Source organism: Chiloscyllium plagiosum, chromosome 2, assembly GCF_004010195.1.
Source record: "Chiloscyllium plagiosum isolate BGI_BamShark_2017 chromosome 2, ASM401019v2, whole genome shotgun sequence".
Classification (NCBI taxonomy): Eukaryota; Metazoa; Chordata; class Chondrichthyes; order Orectolobiformes; family Hemiscylliidae; genus Chiloscyllium; species Chiloscyllium plagiosum.
The window spans coordinates 53,301,002-53,316,196 of NC_057711.1; the positions used below are offsets into that span (position 1 = coordinate 53,301,002).

At 39.3% G+C, this 15,195-nt stretch overlaps 1 protein-coding gene across 1 annotated transcript in view; it reads left to right on the forward strand.

Annotated features, from left to right (window-relative positions):
* erap2 (endoplasmic reticulum aminopeptidase 2) overlaps nt 1–15,195 on the forward strand; it is a 66,968-nt gene that overhangs the window by 39,210 nt on the left and 12,563 nt on the right. Inside the window, exons 8-15 of the mRNA XM_043709791.1 lie at nt 1,151–1,282; nt 3,059–3,127; nt 3,889–4,064; nt 4,200–4,279; nt 5,500–5,683; nt 9,427–9,583; nt 10,559–10,743; nt 12,717–12,878. Of these exons, the coding sequence (XP_043565726.1) occupies nt 1,151–1,282; nt 3,059–3,127; nt 3,889–4,064; nt 4,200–4,279; nt 5,500–5,683; nt 9,427–9,583; nt 10,559–10,743; nt 12,717–12,878 (1,145 nt within the window). The remainder of the gene's footprint in view (nt 1–1,150; nt 1,283–3,058; nt 3,128–3,888; nt 4,065–4,199; nt 4,280–5,499; nt 5,684–9,426; nt 9,584–10,558; nt 10,744–12,716; nt 12,879–15,195) is intronic.

Below are 15,195 nucleotides of genomic sequence, written 5' to 3' on the forward strand. Positions count from 1 at the left end.
GGAATGAGCTGCCAGAGGAAGTGGTGGAGGGTGGTACAATTGCAACATTTAAAAGGCATTTGGATGGGTATATGAATAGGGAGGGTTTGGAGGGATATGGGCCGGGTGCTGGCAGGTGGGACTAGATTGGTTTGGGATATCTGGTCGTCATGGACGGGTTGGACCAAAGGGTCTGTTTCCAAGCTGTACATCTCTATGACTGTATGATTTTATGCAATTTCAAAGGGCAAGATGCTGGCCCAGCCAGTGACACTGATATCCCATGAACAATTTTTTCAATCTAAAGAACTCCACTTGTCTTCTTTTAATATTTTCTCCATCCTCATTCAATAATTTCTTATTAGTTCTTTTCTCCACCCAACTTAGCCTTAGGACCTTTTTTAAGCACCAGTTTTAATTCTGTTTCCCAATGCTGCAAGCTTCGCATGAATAATTCACTATTGACCAGATGTAACATGTTAGTGCGTGCATTTTCATTTCAAGACTCCAACTGACACAGCTTAGAATGTTGTTTAATTTCATGAAGCAGTTTTGTCACAATGCTTCATGATACAGTTTAATTGATATGCTGTTACTTGTTTTATTTACTGTGAGGTTGAAAACTTGAAAGTGCACTTTCTTTGTCTTTGACAGTGTATTTTCTTTGGCATTCAGTGTAAACTTGTGCATAAAATTTTTCTTTGCAATTTTATTGATTAATTTCTGCAAATCTTCATTTGTTGATAGAAGCAAAGTGTCATCATCATTGTGGATATTGTTGATACTGTTTCCTCCTTTCTTGTATCTTTCATCCCTTCAATTCCTGTACGAATTTACTCACTGCTGGGCAGAGACAGTTTGGTGAGGGAACAAAACCTTATCTAACCCTTCTTTTGATCACTTTCCAAGAGTTAAACGTTTTCCCCAGTTCCAGCTTTACTGCCTAATTCTGGTAAATATTCGTGATGAAGCTTTGTATTGATGCTGATGTCTTCAGAATTTTCATAAGTTGATTACATCAAATTGAAATGCAAAATTAAGTTCAATCTTAAGGACCTTCATGTTTGATCTTGTAGTGCAGGTAAGTAGCACATATCATCTCTACCTATTTAAAGGGTGTGTGCATGTACACATTACGTGTAACTCACATTTTGTGTCTTTTTAAATGTAGGGAGCTTGTATTTTGCACATGTTGAGAAATTTTCTAACAGAGGAGGTATTTCAAAGAGGTTTAGTTCATTATCTACGAAAATACAGCTACAGAAATGCCAAAAATGAAGACTTGTGGAACAGTATGGCCAATGTAAGAGTTTTTTCTATTGCCTGAAAGTTGGATTATGTATTTGTTTAATACGACATCATTCTGTTAATTGTTTCACTATCTTTAAATTATTTCCAATGCTTTTGGAAATAATGAAGATTACAGTAATTTGTGGCAACGTATCATTCAATTCAGAAATTATAGGATTGTATTAATATTTTTCTTAATGGTTAACACCAGCATTTTTAAATGGAGCTGGTTGCCATCTCTTTTCTGTTCTATTTTTCTGCACTGTTTGAATTGATTTCTTATTGATTAATTTTGTTTGGAGTTTTACTCCAGATGTTTTTCTGAGGCTTAAAAAAGAGATTTGTTTTTAAACTTGTTCCTTAGATAAGGATATCACGGACTAGGCCAGCATTTATTGCCCATCCCTAAGTGTTAAGAGTCAACCACATTGCTGTGGATCTGGAGTCACATGTAGGCTAGACCAGGTAAAGATTGCAGATTTCCTTCCCTAAAGGGTATTAGTGAACCAGATGGGTTTTCTTCCAATAATCAATATTGGTTTTAGAATTTTTTCATTTAATTGAACTCAAATTCCATCATCTACCGTGGCAGAATTGGAACCCAGGTCCCCAAAATATTGTCTGGGTCTCCAGATTAATAGTCCAACAATAACATCACTATGCCATCAATTCGCCTACATTATTATTTTCCTTTCAAACTAGAAAGCATCTCTTAGAAGCCTGTTACTCAGGTTACTTTAATGATTTCAGAAATTAAATAAAACAATCTCCTCATTATTGCTCGTCAGGCATTGGTTGTGTTATGCACCATCATGTGATCATTCCTGACTTTGGAAAAGAGTAAAATAAACCCACCACGCTAAACATAGTTGAAGCAATGACCTTGTAAACAGATTTATTGAACAAAAATAGATCACTGTGACGCATTTCAAATTTGCAGTAATCACAGACTTCACTATCTACTTTCAAAATGACACAAAATAGTGTTCATTTGCTGTATGAAATGGCAGTGGGACCAAAACCCAAATATTAATCTCTGGCTCAATTGATCTTTTTGTTAATTTTCTTTTACTTTACAGATTACATCACGTTTACATTCCTACTCATCACTTGTTTTGACTTCAGAATGTGATAAATAAATATCTCTAATCTGTGTTTGAAGACCTAAATCATTGTTTGAAGGCCTAAACCATTGTCTCATGGATTTCTGAGTAAGGGTCACTGAACCCCAAACATTATCTCTGATTTATCACCACTGTTTTTGCCAGATCTGCTGGGCTTTTCCAGCAATTTCTATTTTTAGGTCTAGTGGATTGTTTATTTTATAATCAAAGAAAATCTTGTAGGATACGTGATGCAACTCATAAACCAACATAGCTGATGGAAATTTCTGTTGGATTAACTACTCAATTGGAACAAAAGTAAAAGCAAATTTCTGCAGATGCTGGAATCTGAAACCAAAAGAGAAAATGTTGGAAAATCTCAGCAGGTCTTGCAGCATCTGTAAGGAGAGAAAACAGCTGACATTTTGAGTCGAACTGACTCTTTGTCAAATGCTTTCAAAATTTGCTTAAGATAACAAGCTAGGTATTCCCAAAATACCAGAATTCAAAAAGCAATTGTAAAATGGATCTGAAAAAATGTTTAAGTTTACAAAATTCTTTCAGGAACTGTTACAGAAACTTTTGATTTACTGCCTGGAAATGAAGCATGTGCTTCATGATCTTTGGGGATTGTATAAGTTTGTGAAGGTAATGCAAAAACAATTTCTGTTTTGATATGCCAACAGACTTGCACTGAGGAAGACTTTACCTCAGGTGGATTCTGCTACAGTGCCTCACAAGCTGCTAAAAATGCTGTAAGATGTGATTCATTTTAGTCTTTGTTAAACCTTGTATAAGTCTGGTCACCTCTGAGTATACTCAAATTGCAATATCTCACATTTGTCATAAGTATCTACATAATTACAACCTGTGGGATCTTAGAATTCTTGGGATCAGGTCTTGGTGCTGGGTGGAATTAATTTAAATAGTATTGGGAAATCAAAAAAAACAGCATGATGCATATGGAGAATTTACAATAGTAGTAATTTAATGAAAAGACTACTTGACCATGAAGTTCCTTAAATTATGATGTTTATTTATGTTACACATTTCTAATTGTATGTGTTAGGAATTATCAACCTTCACTCAAATTCCTGCATTTGCTGAGTTTGTTGCTGCTTTGGAATTGTGTATATAAATATTTATCATCAACCTGTTCAGACATATTCAAACACAGATCTGGGGAGGTGGGGCTGGACCTTCTGGCGCCTAAGGAGGGACACTACCAGTACCACAAGAGCCCTTAAAAAAGAAACAATCAAACCATCGATGAGGGTGTGAGAGAAGTAAAAAGTAACTGAATTTATAGAATGCAATTGCACCTTCATTTATGCAAGACGCCATACCTAAGCATCTACATCCAAGTAATCTACCATTCAAAGTCACAACCATTAGGTTAAAAGTAAATTTTGATTGCTAATGCATTGTATGTTTGTATTTGTGTTAACACTTTTAAAAAGTCGGGGAAAAATAAAACATTGTTTCTTAAATTGTACTGTGCCTTTCTATTCCTCAGTACCTTTATGCAGGGGAACATTTAGATATCAAGGAAATTATGAACACATGGACACTTCAGCAAGGAATACCGGTGATAATTGTTGATCATAATGGGAGTAAAGTCAAGCTAGAACAAGAGCGCTTTCTTAAGGGGGTGCTCCCAGAAGACTCCACCTGGGACTCACTGCAATCTGGGTATTCGTGTCTCCGTTGTATTCTTTTTAATTTTCTTCTTTGTTTTGATGAAATATTATTTGTCTTTGTGGATAAAGTTCTAGGTGCAATCTGCAATATTTTAAAAATCAAATACACTTCTCATGATTTTTGCAGCTACCTGTGGCAGGTCCCACTAACCTATATCACAAGCAGTTCGAAAGCCATTGGTAAACACTTACTGAAAACAAAAACAGGTACGTGTGCTGCAAATTGCTGTTTTCCAATAAAGTAGTACTAACTGAAAAGAATCCAAATAAAACTTAAATAAAAGCAAAGATTTTTTTGAAATGTATCTTAATGAAGATTTAATTTAAACTCACCTTGTATAGTATTTAATATAGCTCAAACATTGCAATTCAGTTTTACTGTATAATGCTTGTAATATTATGTACAATGTAGTTCTATGATAGCTAAAGCCATCCTTTAACATTTGAAAATGAAATAGTGTGTATTCCCACTGAATTACCTCATTTGGCAGTTTTATTTACTTGGTAGCCCTCTTGCTGATAACTTAAGAAATTGAAGTTCAAGTTACCTTTTTAAGAACTTAATATGGACTGAAACTTCTGTAATGAAATCAGGAGTTCCTGCTTAACTTGGAAATATTAAAGTGAATAAGCATTCTGATGGCTCTCAATGGACAGCAGCTAAAAATGACTAACTGCTTATGTATTAATTGTTGTTTCTGGGATTTTCCTATGATTAAGTTGGCTGCTGTGTTTATCCACAAGCCAATTCATTGTTTAGCAATAAAGGAACGCCACTGAGACACCATACTAATGTTGTAAATGCTGAGTTAATTGAGTGTAGATGTGTGACTTCTTTATTCATGTTGATATGTGAATGCTCCAGGTATGATTCAGAGCAGCTGTTGTTAATTGGAACAAATATTTTAGAAGCATTCACTTCCAAATCTTTTCAAAATATGAAAAAGAACTATTTCTTGAGTCTCTTATGGTGCAGTTGCAGTATCCCTGCCTCTGAACCAGGAGTCCATGGTTCAAGTCCCACAGTACCAGAGGTGTGTAATGATTTTTCTCTGTAGGGATTTGTAGAAAAGATTAGTGGTCAGTATTGATGCTGGGCTGAGGAGAGAAAATAAACTTGTGGGGAAGGCAGGCTGGCTCCTGCTTCCTCCTTTACTGAATAAATCTTTGCCTAATTAACACATTATGTCATTGCATGTTTATTTATCAATTGCTTTTCCGAGACTATATTTGATTCTCTGCATCAACGTTTCTCAGAGGGGTTAAGGATGGGATCTGATCCAGGCGGCTTTTCTTTTGCTAGCATGTGCATGATGGGCCAACTACATTCTGTCCAGTGTTCTTCCTATATTTCTCCATTTGATCTGTTAGCTTTAAGAATTTCTCTTTACTAATTAGCTTCATTAACTTAATTTTACCTCAATCAGATCATATTGAACTAGATGGAGAGGCTCAATGGGTTAAATTTAATGTGGACATGAATGGATATTACATTGTACATTATAAGCGTGCTGGATGGGATTCTTTGATTAATCTGCTGTGGCAGAACCACACATTACTGAGCCAGAAGGATCGAGCAAACCTGATTCATAATGCTTTCCAACTTGTCAGGTATTGTAGAAAGTTACTATTACTGTATTAACTATTATGTTCAATCATAAAATTAATGTATCAAAATATGTTACTGGAATTGTGCTTAATTTAAGATCACCCAGCTTACACAGAGCAACAATGTCACATGGCATCCCCCCTGCCCCAATCCTGTGTTAGTGCTGCCTGCTAAAATATTTTAAATCCATGCTTGTATTCCCCAATCCAATGAGCACACAGCAGCAACATTTATCTCACCCTGGTTTCCTATATTCCACCAGAGAATCTCAGGCACCAGACCATTGGCGGACTGCTTTCACCCCACTCACTACTACTGAGCTCCTGACCACTTTGGCTTTTCACAACCATCATTCCTTTCCTTTAGTACAGTAATCAGTGATGGGCTAAATGTGTTGTGTGTGTCACTAGCAAGGCTTGCATTTGTTGCCCATCCCTAACTGCCCTTGAACTGGGTGGCTTGCTGTACACTTCAGAGGGGCAGTCAAGATGGGTCTGGGGTCACATGCAGGGCAGGCCAGACCAGGTAAGGACAGGACATCCCTAAAGGACATTAATACAGGTCGTTCTGCTCGAACATGACAGTTGTGTTCCTCTGCAACCTCGCGCTGTACAAAATTGCACTATGGAAAACTGCTATAGAAAATTGCGCTGTAGAATATCGCAAATAGAAAATCGCAATACCAGTTCAGTAGAAAGTTTGCATTATCTGAACAATGTCCACTATTGATCAGTCGCGTTATAGCCAATTCACGCTGATAAAATGCGCATTATAAGGAAATGACCTGTAAAGTGGATGGGTTTGTATGATGAGTAACAACGGTTACACCATTACTATAAGAGTGACGAGAACCTTAGGCTAACATTCCAGGGCACTTGGCTTCGAATCTCACCACAACAAATGTTGAAGTTTGAATTTAACAAAATCTGGAAATAAACACTAATCTAACAGCAATGGTTACACAGTTGCCCTGTGTACAAGTGCCCTGAAACATTAACCTTAGGTTCTCATCACTCTTATAGTGACAATGCCACTATGCTACTGCCTCCATTCAATTTGATTGAGTAGTGCCAGCCAGCTAAAGAGCTTACCTTAACTGTACCTTAGCCCTTTCAGCTGTTGAGCAGGGCCCATAGAGCCTTAATTTTCTTTTTACTATTTGCCATCAGTTGCCTTTCTCTCCTCCTGTGACTTAATATAGTGATCTTATTAGTATCAGTAGTTCAGCCACTTCCTCCTGAACTCCCATCTTACTCTGGAATTTTTACATGCTGCCTCTTCATGGCCACTTTAACTTTTTGACTCTGCTTAATGTCCTGTAGCAATCAGGCCATTCACCCTGTCATATGTTGCCTTGCTTCAGCTTTCTCTTCCTCTTTCTTACCACAAAGATTCATTCTAACACCCTGCTCCTCAGCCTCTAACTTTTCTCTTAGCAGATACTTTTTGATTAACCATTGGTAACCAGTAAGAACTGAATCTTAACATATTCTGTCAGCATGAGCCATAAATGCCAGAATAAAGCATTTTGTATGGGTGAAGTTTGAGAACAATTTGCATTTGTTGTGGGGGCATCACTTACACTCAGTATTTGAACAGGAAGTAGTTATTCACAAAAACTGACAAATAAATAAAAATAACTTGTTTGAAATAACTTGCTTGAGGTAATCTAACTTTGATCTGTGATCAGAGACAGGAGCATGTGACTGCTGGTGAAGTAAATATGGAAAATCAAGGGGTAGCTATGGAAGAGCCTACACCTTCTGATCCAAGATTGTTTCTTGCTATCATACCTGTTCACTTCCATACTAACAAAGCTCCCTCACCTTTCCTTCCTGCCTGTCTTTCTGAAAAACCACATACCTCTGAATATTTATTTCCCAGCTTTGATCTCCTTATCACTTTGTATTATCATTGAGTTATTGAGGCATACAGCATATGAACAGGCCCTTCAGCCCACCATGTGTATGCTGACCAACAAACATCAAACTGCACTAGTTCTATTTACCTGCACTTTGTCCATAGCCTATTATGCCCTGGCATTTTAAGAGCTCGTCTAGATGCTTCTTAAATGTTGTCAGAGTACCTGGCTCCAATGTCCTCTCAGGTGGCACATTCCATATTTCTAACACCCTCTGGATGAAAAATAGATCTCCTTTAAAATACTAACTTGCCACATTAAAATTATGCCCTTTCGTCTCAGACATGTCTGCCATGGGGAAGAGATTCTCACAATCTGTTCTGAATATACCTCTCATAATTTTGTATACCTCAGTCAGATCAAACCCCCCTTACCCCAGCCTCTTCTGCTCCAAGGAAAACAAACCCAGCCTATCCAGTCAGTATTACTAACTGAGACTTTTCATTCCAGCCAACATCCTAATGAATCTCTTCTGCATCCTCTCCAGTGCAGTCACATCCTTCCAGTAGTATGGTGACCAGAACTGCACACAGTATTCCATTTGTGGCCTAACAGTGTTTTAAAAAGTTGTCATAAGAGTTCCTTGCTCCTATATTCCATGAATGTATGACCTACCTAGTGAAGGCAATTTCTTGTATTCTGTCTACTTGTTATCAGCAAACTTACTAATTATACCTTCCATATTCACATCCACATCATAAATGTACATAACAAACAGCAAGGGTGCCAGCACCAAACCCTGTGGTACACTGCTGGTTACAGGCTTCCAATTACAAAAGCAGCCCTCCACCATCATCCTTTGCTTCCTATTTGGAAGCCAATTTTAGTTGCAGTTTGCCAACTTGGCTTGGAACCCAGCGGCTCTTACCTTTTGATCAGCCTTCTATGTAGGACCTTGTCAAAGGCTTTAATGAAGTCCATGTAAACCACGTCAAATGCACTATCCTCATCAATATATTTAGTCACCTTTTCAAAAATCTCAGTTAAATTAGTCAGATTGGATGTCTCTGTATCAAATCTACACTGACTATCCCTGATCAATCCCTGCCTTTCCAACAAGATAGATTCAATGGTGTTGAAGCTTCACTAACAAGTTATAGTGGGCTATCAGTGATGGAGTTGAAATGGACTAGTCAGATAAATAATGTGCCAAATAAAGAAGGTCAGACACTCAGAATGCTGCAGAGTAACTTGCCTCCTAGCACCATATACCTGTCCACCATCTACAACGCACAAGTTGTGAGTGTGATAGAATGCTACCCACTTGTCTGTATGAGAGCAACTCCAGTGGTACTTGAGGCTTGAGGCTTGAAGCAGGCTGTTTGATTTTCACCCCTTTCAGCACCTTCAACATTCACTCCCTTCATCACTGCTGCACTGTAGCAGCAGTGTGTACCACCAACAGGATGCGCTGCAGAAATTCATCAAGGCTCGTTTGACAGTATCTTCCTGACATGTAATCTTGACCATCTAAAAAAACTATCAAAAGATGAATGGGAATATCATTGCCTTTTAAGTTCCCTTCCAAGTCTTACACCATGCTGAGTTAGAACTATATCACCATTCTTTCACTGTCACTGAGTCAAAATCCTGTAACACCCTCCCTAACACGTCTTGGGTATCCCAACACACATGGACTGCTGTGGTTTAAGAAGGAACCTCACCTGCTTACCTTCTACAAGGCAGTTAGGGATGGGTAATAAATGCTAGACTAGTCAGTGACATCCATATCCCATGAACAAATGAAAATTAGTTTGATTGCGAATAAAATTTGATCTTTGGTTTTGCTGGAACAGTTTAACGAGTGATTATTGCTGTATTTAGTGCAGGAAAGTTGTCACTTGATCGAGCACTTGACTTGACCCGTTACCTCAGGCATGAGAACAAGATCATTCCAGTGTTGCAGGGTCTGGATTACCTTGAGGTGTATTACAGAATGGTTCTGAGAAGAAATATCTCTGATGTTGCAGCAAATCTGAAGGTAAGATTCTTATGTGTTACTTGACCAATATTTATTCATAGTGATAAAAATGATAATGATGGAAACTACATGATAAAATTTGAAGGTTTAACATTAATATTACATTTTTTAGATATAATTAAGTGCACTAAATTCAAAAGAGAACAAAATTGACTGGGAGACTTAGAAAAGATCAGAGCTTTCCCAGTTTGTAGACTTAATAGACACGAAACTTACTGTTGGTCATGTGTCAGTTGAGTTTCATGTGAATATATTGTCTCATGTCATGGAGCAGCTTGAATCACTGTTGACCATTACAAATTTTCAATAGCAAGCATGTATGCAGAGCCATTTTATGAAACACTTTGAAAGTTTGGAAATATTTGCAGCAACCTGGTTATGTATGTGTACAAATTCAATTAATGGTTTTCCCATTTTACCAAAGCTCTCCTTGAACCTACAAATACCAGTCATAGTAAAGTCCCCAAAGAACTTAAGGCACTTTGCTTATGGATTTTTAACATCCATCCTCCAAAGCATATAAATTCATGCTTTGTAATGCTTCCATGTGCAACAGTAGATTTAAAACCTCACTCACCCCAAATAATCAGTCATCATGTTAAGGGAGTGGCTTTAGACAATTCTGTTATGGAGACCATCATACCATAATCCAATTTTGTCCCCTACTCAGCATGCAATAAAGTAGCAAGAGAACAAACTGGAGAGGAAACCCTGTTTGTTTTACCAGGGGAAATGAGCTAGCTGTCATGTGAATGTTGATAATAGACTTGGCTATGTCATGACTTACCATAGCCTAATGACTGAACACACAACTAATTCTCCCTTATCTCTCAGCAACATATCAGATTTCCATTTATCTAATGAACTATGGGCGATCTCTGTAGTTAATCTTTAAATATGTGTTAATTTTATGAGATTTTACACCAACTGTCTTTCACCTATGAGTATAATTGTGTGCTGCTACTTATGTTTCAGGGATATATCCTGCAATTTTTCAAACACCTGATCGATAAGCAGTCATGGAGTGATGATGGCACGGTGTCAGAGCGATTACTGCGGTCCAATCTCCTGGAACTCGTCTGTGAACTCGAATATCCTCCTTGTATTCAGAAAGCATCCGACTATTTTAATCAGTGGAGGAAATCCAATGGAACCATGAAGTTAGTAACCATTAAAATAGTTTCCCATTTGTGTCTTGTGATGCTGTTTTGCTTAGCACCTTATCATGCCTTTTTGGGAAGTTTTAATATATTGAAGTGTTATTGTGTACACAAAAGAGTAATAAGATGAATGACCCAGTCATCTGTTTTGGTTACTACTAGTTAAGGACAGCATTAATAGCTATGGGACCTCTCTACCTAATGTATCAAAAAGGTCTCATGACTCTGCTCTTTCTCCACTTGGAAGTTACTGGCATTCCATCATCGACAAGATTTAATTTGAACGACAGTCCCTCCGAGATCTATATTGGTGTCCCTGGAGTTTACACCCATCTTTACCTATACATGTAAGAATGTTGTCCAGTTCAGAAAGTATATGATTTCTCCTGAATTAAACATTACAAAAATGAGTTTTATTTCTTCATGAATTGATTGAAAGATTTCTTTGCACATTGTGGATACATGGGAAAGGATTACATTAGCGATGTGGGGGCTGCAGTGCAGAGCCCACCCACGATCACGGTGACTTTCCTGGCAGTGATGTTAATTGCTGTAAGGCAAGACCTTTAACCTTTTTCTCAGGAGGAATTCCTGCCTTAGAGAGCCAGTCACATGGCCAGCCACTGTGTAGTACCAGTAGCGCCAGCCAGCAGATGTCTCTACTGCTAGTACTACAGGCAGTCCCACCAGGCCCATGGAAGGCAAGAGAGTCTTTCCAGGCCCAGGTAAGGCAAGAATCTCAGCAAGGGCTGGAGTGAGAGGATCTTAGGTTCAGGAGGCTCTGGTAGGCTTAAATGGACCGAAATGCTTGCCAACATCCACAATGTATGCCACTGCCCTTTGCCAGACAGGAGCTGTATGCAGGAGAGAAAGTGAGGACTGCAGATGCTGGAGAGTCAGAGTCAAAAAGTGTGGCACTGGAAAAGTAGAGCAGGTCAGGCAGCATTTGAGGAGCAGGAGAATTGATGTTTGGGGCATAAGCCCTTCATCAGGGATTCGGGTGGTGAGGGGTAGGGGAAGGGTGCTGAGATATAAATAGGAGGATGGGGGGTGGGGCTGGGGGGAAGGCAATAGGTGGATGCAGGTGGGAGGTGTTTGTGATAGGTTGGTGGGGAGGGCGGACCGGATAGGTGGGAAGGCAGGTTACCCCTGGCTAACGCACCTAACAGTATGGGCAATTTAGCATAGCCAATTCACTTAACCTGCACTTCTTTGGATTGTGAGAGGAAACCGGAGCACCCGGAGGAAACCCACGCAGACACAGGGAGAATGTGCTATGTCCACCCAGACAGTCACCTGAGGTCAGAATCGAACCCGGGTCCCTGACGCTGAGGCAGCAGTGCGGGTAAAGATGCAGATCTTCCTATATAGCACATGTCTACAACCCCCCTGTCCTGCCCCGAGTAGAATAACAGAAGGATGGAATGAAGCCAGTAATTGGTCACTTAGGGGCTGCAGTGAGCTCAAGGATGGGTAGAGTACCAGATGCCTGTAAAATCTTAGATAGGTTTACAACAAACAAAAAGACTATCCACTGGATACTACATGTCCCCTGCCTTCATGCCCATCAGTGGAGAAGTAAAATCCAGCCCAGAAAAAATCAAGAGTCAAAGAATACACTTCTCAAAGGTCTGATGAAAAAATGTTATAATTTCTTGTAATAAAAACAGAATTGATCTTATTGAGGTCAATTTTCCAATCCTGTAATCATCCAGCATGAGACCAGAAAATGTGAGGGAATGGGTGTGGGTGAGTTATTCTTCAGAGAGTCAGTGTGGACTCATTGGGCCGAAGGGCCTGTTTCCACACTGTAGGGAATCTAATCTAAGAACGTATTGATAAAAATGATCAAATGTCACAGAGCCAGTTTTCTAAACATGCCTTTAGCTGTTTCTTGTGAATGAGTATTCTACAGGGGAATTTGACAAGCAAACACACACTCTTTTATTGAGCACATGCTGTTAATTTTGTAGCTTACCAACTGATGTCCTGGAGGTTGTGTACTCTGTGGGTGCCCAGAGCAGTGATGGATGGGAATACCTTCTGAAGAAATACACCCAGTCAGTGTCTGGTGCTGAAAAGAATAAGATTGTGTCTGCATTGACAAGTAGCAGAGATCCAGAAAAACTGGAACGGTATGTAACATATTTCTATATCATCAGATCTCTTATGGCATCTTACACAGTGAGTCAGAAGTCATATAGCGAAAGGGAAAGGCTGGCCTGTGGACATGGTTCAAAGTGTATACATAGGACTTTGAATGAGTCACTGCAGTACTTTGAGAAGATGAAGTAAATGGTACTACAAAGTGTTTACAGCAAAGAAACAGGCCATTCGGCCCAACAGGTCATTGTTTATGTTTCAGCTTAATCTCCTTCCACATTTCTTCATCCGTCCCTATAATTGTATTCTTTTATTTATTGACCCTCCCTATTTTTATCCAACTTTCTCTTAAATACATCTATGCCAGCTACATGGGGTGTTCATTATGATAATGAGTTCCACATTACAATCATTCTGATGAAGATGTTTCTCCCGTCTTCTAACTTGGGTTTATTAATGACTACCTTATGTTTATGATTTCCAGTACTAATCTTCTCTATGTTTATCTTACAAACCCTATCAATATTTAAAGATCTCCAGAAGAATACAAACTCTTAGCTCTGTTATCACTTATCTTTTGATTTGCTTGATTTTGTCCTTGGAGAGTAATGAATAAGAGAGGAGGAAGGAAGTATTCCTCTTGGATTGGATGGGAATTCACTCCACTTGGCCTGTGGGATCCTATGATGATCTGCCTTTGGGAGATGAAGCCTTGGGCTCTGAGAGTCTCCTGGACTGCTGTGGGGAGGTTGGCCTTTTGAAGCTGTGATCTCTGTGTTCAGCAAGGGGACTGCTCCGTCAATAGAAAATGCCGGTGAATGTGACAATTCCATGTAAATTGGGCCATAATAGCTTAAACTTATTGCCTAACTCCAACTATGTGCTGGAATTTAAGAGTATAAACCTCAATTTTTATGTTTTTAAAAAATAAATCAGTATGTATAATTGAAGAGAATTCAAATATCTCATTTTTAAGGGTTGTACAGTTGGTTCTGCTTTAATGCGTGTTTCTTCAACGTGAATTGAAAGATCTAGATTGTTATCTGTAGAACGTGAACTTTCCTTACTTGTATTGGCTATAATGTGATAAACTCACATCCCATTAGTTTGAATGGCATGGCTATTGCACGGTTTTCTTATACCGTGAGATTTCATGAGACCAGGATTATCGTATTTTATCAGAACTGACTGTAATTAGATCTGGTTTTTGCTGTCCTTTTTTATTAGGTTGATTGATATTAGGTTCCCCAAGAATAGATTGCAAGTAGTTGCAAGTGCTGGGGATTTGAGCAGATTGTGGATGTTTTATAAGTAAGTCTAAGTCTATAAATAGTTAAAGGTGCAGAGACAGCATTCAGTGGAGTGGTATACTCTTCCTGTCATATTTGGGAGATCAGGGAGCAGATGACTGTCTGTGGGAAGTGTATTTGGATGCAGCTCTTATCAGACTGCATGCATTGATTGGAAAGGTAGTTGGATGCACTGAGGAATTTAAAGGAGCAAGGCAGTGTGATGGATAGTAGAATCAGGGAGTTGGTCATAGAGCAGATACAGTCAGCAGTATAGGTGACTGTCAGGAGAGGTAGGCAGGTAGTGCAAAGTCTCCTTTGCCTCTTTCCCTCACAAATAAGTATGCAATTTTGGATCCTGCTGGGGAATGGCCCCTCAAAGAAAAGTAGCAGTGATATCCAGGCTTTGGGACCATGACTGACATGAACCCAAGGGCCTCCTGGCTCAGAGGTAGAACATAGAACATAGAACATAGAAGAATACAGCGCAGTACAGGCCCTTGGGCCCTCGATGTTGCGCCGATCCAAGCCCACCTAAACTACACTAACCCACTATCCTCCATATACCTATCCAATGCCCTCTTAAATGCCCATAAAGAGGGAGAGTCCACCACTGTTACTGGCAGGGCATTCCATGAACTAACGACTCGCTGAGTGAAGAACCTACCCCTAACATCAGTCCTATATCTACCCCCCCTTAATTTAAAGCTATGACCCCGTGTAATACCCGACTCAATACGCGGGAAAAGGTTCATACTGTCGACCCTATCTAACCCCCTAATCATCTTGTACACCTCAATCAAGTCACCCCTAAACCTTCTTTTCTCTAGTGAAAACAGCCCCAAGTGCCTCAGTCTTTCCTCATACAATTTTCCTTCCATACCAGGCAACATCCTGGTAAACCTCCTCTGCACCCGTCCCAATGCCTCCACATCCTTCCTATAGTATGGCGACCAAAACTGCACACAATATTCCAGATGCGGCCGTACCAGAGTCTTATACAACTGCATCATGACCTCAGGACTCCGGAACTCAATTCCTCTACCAATAAAAGCCAATA